The sequence below is a fragment of the Aplysia californica genome, unplaced genomic scaffold, assembly GCF_000002075.1.
Source record: "Aplysia californica isolate F4 #8 unplaced genomic scaffold, AplCal3.0 scaffold00043, whole genome shotgun sequence".
Lineage (NCBI taxonomy): Eukaryota > Metazoa > Mollusca > Gastropoda > Aplysiida > Aplysiidae > Aplysia > Aplysia californica.
The window spans coordinates 205,518-207,975 of record NW_004797313.1 but is presented as its reverse complement, the minus strand read 5'-3'; the positions used below and the strand labels follow the sequence as shown (position 1 = coordinate 207,975).

Genomic DNA, 2,458 nt, shown 5'->3' with positions numbered 1-2,458 from the left:
GATAAATACATCAAGAATAGGAAAAGAGAGAGAGAGAGAGAGAGAGAGAGAGAGAGAGAGAGAGAGAGAGAGAGAGAGAGAGAGAGAGAGAGAGATGTTGTTGTTGTTGTTGTTATATGTTGTTGTTGTTGTTGTTGTTGTTGTTGTTGTTGTTGTTGTTGTTGTTGTTGTACAGATATAACGCCCCTTTCAACACTGTAAGGTTAGTTCAGAGACAGTACCTCCGAATTTAACGTCCATCTCCGACAAGATTAAGCCAAATGGCTGGAAAGCTTGGAAAAACTCCCGGGAACAACCCAAGTTCAAGAGTACTATATTGGGGATTCGAACCATGGCGTCGGTAGCCTAGTGGTTAGGCTATCCAATTCGCAACCGTAAGGTCGTGGGTTCAAATCACGTCAGGGGCCCGACGTTGTGTTCTTGGGAAAAGCACTTTACACAAATTTTCCTCACTTCACCCAGGTGGGAATGGGTACCCAGTTATAGACAGCGAAAGATCTTGTCCTTTTTCTTGTGTTTGGGCGCTTGAATGGCTGATTGCAGGGTATGCTTTCCGGGAAGCCGAGAATGTCTTTGAGTGTTATAGGTTCCACGTGGGTAATAATATTAGTGTAAAGAGTATAGAATCTAGAGCGTGTTGTTGAGCGGGGGTATGCGCTATACAAATGCTATTTATTATCTAGTATTATTATATTGCTTTGTAGTCCAGCATGATAACAACTGAGCAAACGGCGTGCTCCCAAAGAAAGAGAAAATTGAGGAGAGGGGGTGTTAAACTGATATAAAACAAACAATAAATTTTAAAAAATGAACTCACTCAGACAATAACGTAACGAAGAAATAGTTGAATACGCAAGCAACTCACGTTTACTTCTTTTCCAGTTTCAGAAATTCGTTTCTCAAGCATAGTGTGACATAAGGACTACAGAGCTTTATCATCATAAACTTGAAACTAAGAGAGAAAAAAGAAATCAAAATCGTATCATTTTGCAGGTAAAAGGTCAGGGTCCATCATAACCAATATCACCATAATTTGATGGGACAAAAATAGGGCATAAGGACTGCAGAGGTGTACCATCATAAACTTTAAGCTAAAAAACCCCCAAAAAACTTATATATCAAAATCGCATTATTTTATAGGTCCACGGGCTGTATCTACCAGGACCAATTTCACCATACTTTGATGGGACGAAAATAGGGCACGTTTCTTGGTACGATTTTATCTTACTTTTCGGCTTTGGAAATTTGATCCTCAAGACATAGAAGATAAACAACAATGGTATAAATTATTTTTTTAAAAAGGTATCTTGGGATCGAACTCTTTGGTTCTTAAGTCACGACTTCACATCGAACGTCAACTAAAGTCCTCTTAATTAATTAAACGAAACACACAAAAAGTCTGGAACTCTTCTGTTCGCTTAGGATTTTTTCTCCTCGTCTTTGTCTTTCTCGTCCGAGTCTTTTTTCACGGAGGACTTGCCCTCGCCTTTGTTAATGACGTGGCGAAACACCTGGTAGAAGTAGTTGCCCAGATCGTCCGGCACGTCAGGACTGGGGAGACAGACGAACAGACACAGCGCGCTGCTCCCCTCGTGGGCCTCTTTACATCTGCTGTCTGAGGAACATGCGCAGACGTCTGACCCCTGAGGAAACAAAGGGTTTTGGGTTTTCGTAAGAGTTTTAGTTCTAGTAAGTGTTTTACGGCACTTGCAACACGATAAGGTCATAAAAGTGCCGAAGATTAGAGGTGTTACAAGAGAGTAACAAACATAAAAAAAGAAGGAGGAAAGATAAAGACGACTGATGTTTGATAGGAAAAAAGGAGCAAACCACACCAGAGCACCCGCCAACCACCCACAGTAACAGTTTTATAGCACTTACTATACATTTAGCTAATAAATGCCTACGGTTACAGGTGATACTTGAGAGTTGAGATGGTACGATGTTTAACTCTAATTATTTAAACAACAACAACAACAAACAACCCCCCCCCCAAAAAAAAACCAACCAAAAAAACAAAACAAAACAAAACAAAACCTCTAAAAAGGGCGGGTGGTCGACACGAAGAATACGCTCACGCAGTCTCACAGGACAAGGTTAAGCAATAATTATGACAAACTGCTCGAACAATTGCGACCATAATATATACTCGTACAATGACGGGTCCTTACATTATGTCAACTTCTGAGCTTGAGATGACACCTTCGAGTATCTGGATAAAACGTCAACAAATTATTGGTGGGCGGGAACTTGTTGCCATTTTTTGTGGTCGTTGTGCTACAGGTGCTGCTGCTGCTGTTACTTTAATGGTGATAATGATGATGATGATGATGATGATGATGATGATGATGATGATGATGATGATGATGATGATGATGATGATTTGGTGGCTCATGATGCGAAAGCAGTAATGACTACACAAAAATTAGCGTTTGGGGAGAGGTTTGCGCTTGGGGTT

At 40.7% G+C, this 2,458-nt stretch overlaps 1 protein-coding gene across 3 annotated transcripts in view; it reads right to left on the bottom strand.

Annotated features, from left to right (window-relative positions):
• Positions 1-844: 844 nt before the first annotated feature.
• Positions 845-2,458, bottom strand: part of LOC101862780 — a 10,030-nt gene continuing 8,416 nt past the window's right edge. For all 3 annotated transcript variants that reach the window (XM_005092239.3, XM_005092238.3, XM_005092237.3), the window contains one exon: positions 845-1,643. In XM_005092239.3, the coding sequence (XP_005092296.1) occupies positions 1,419-1,643 (225 nt within the window). In that variant the 3' untranslated portion in view covers positions 845-1,418. The remainder of the gene's footprint in view (positions 1,644-2,458) is intronic.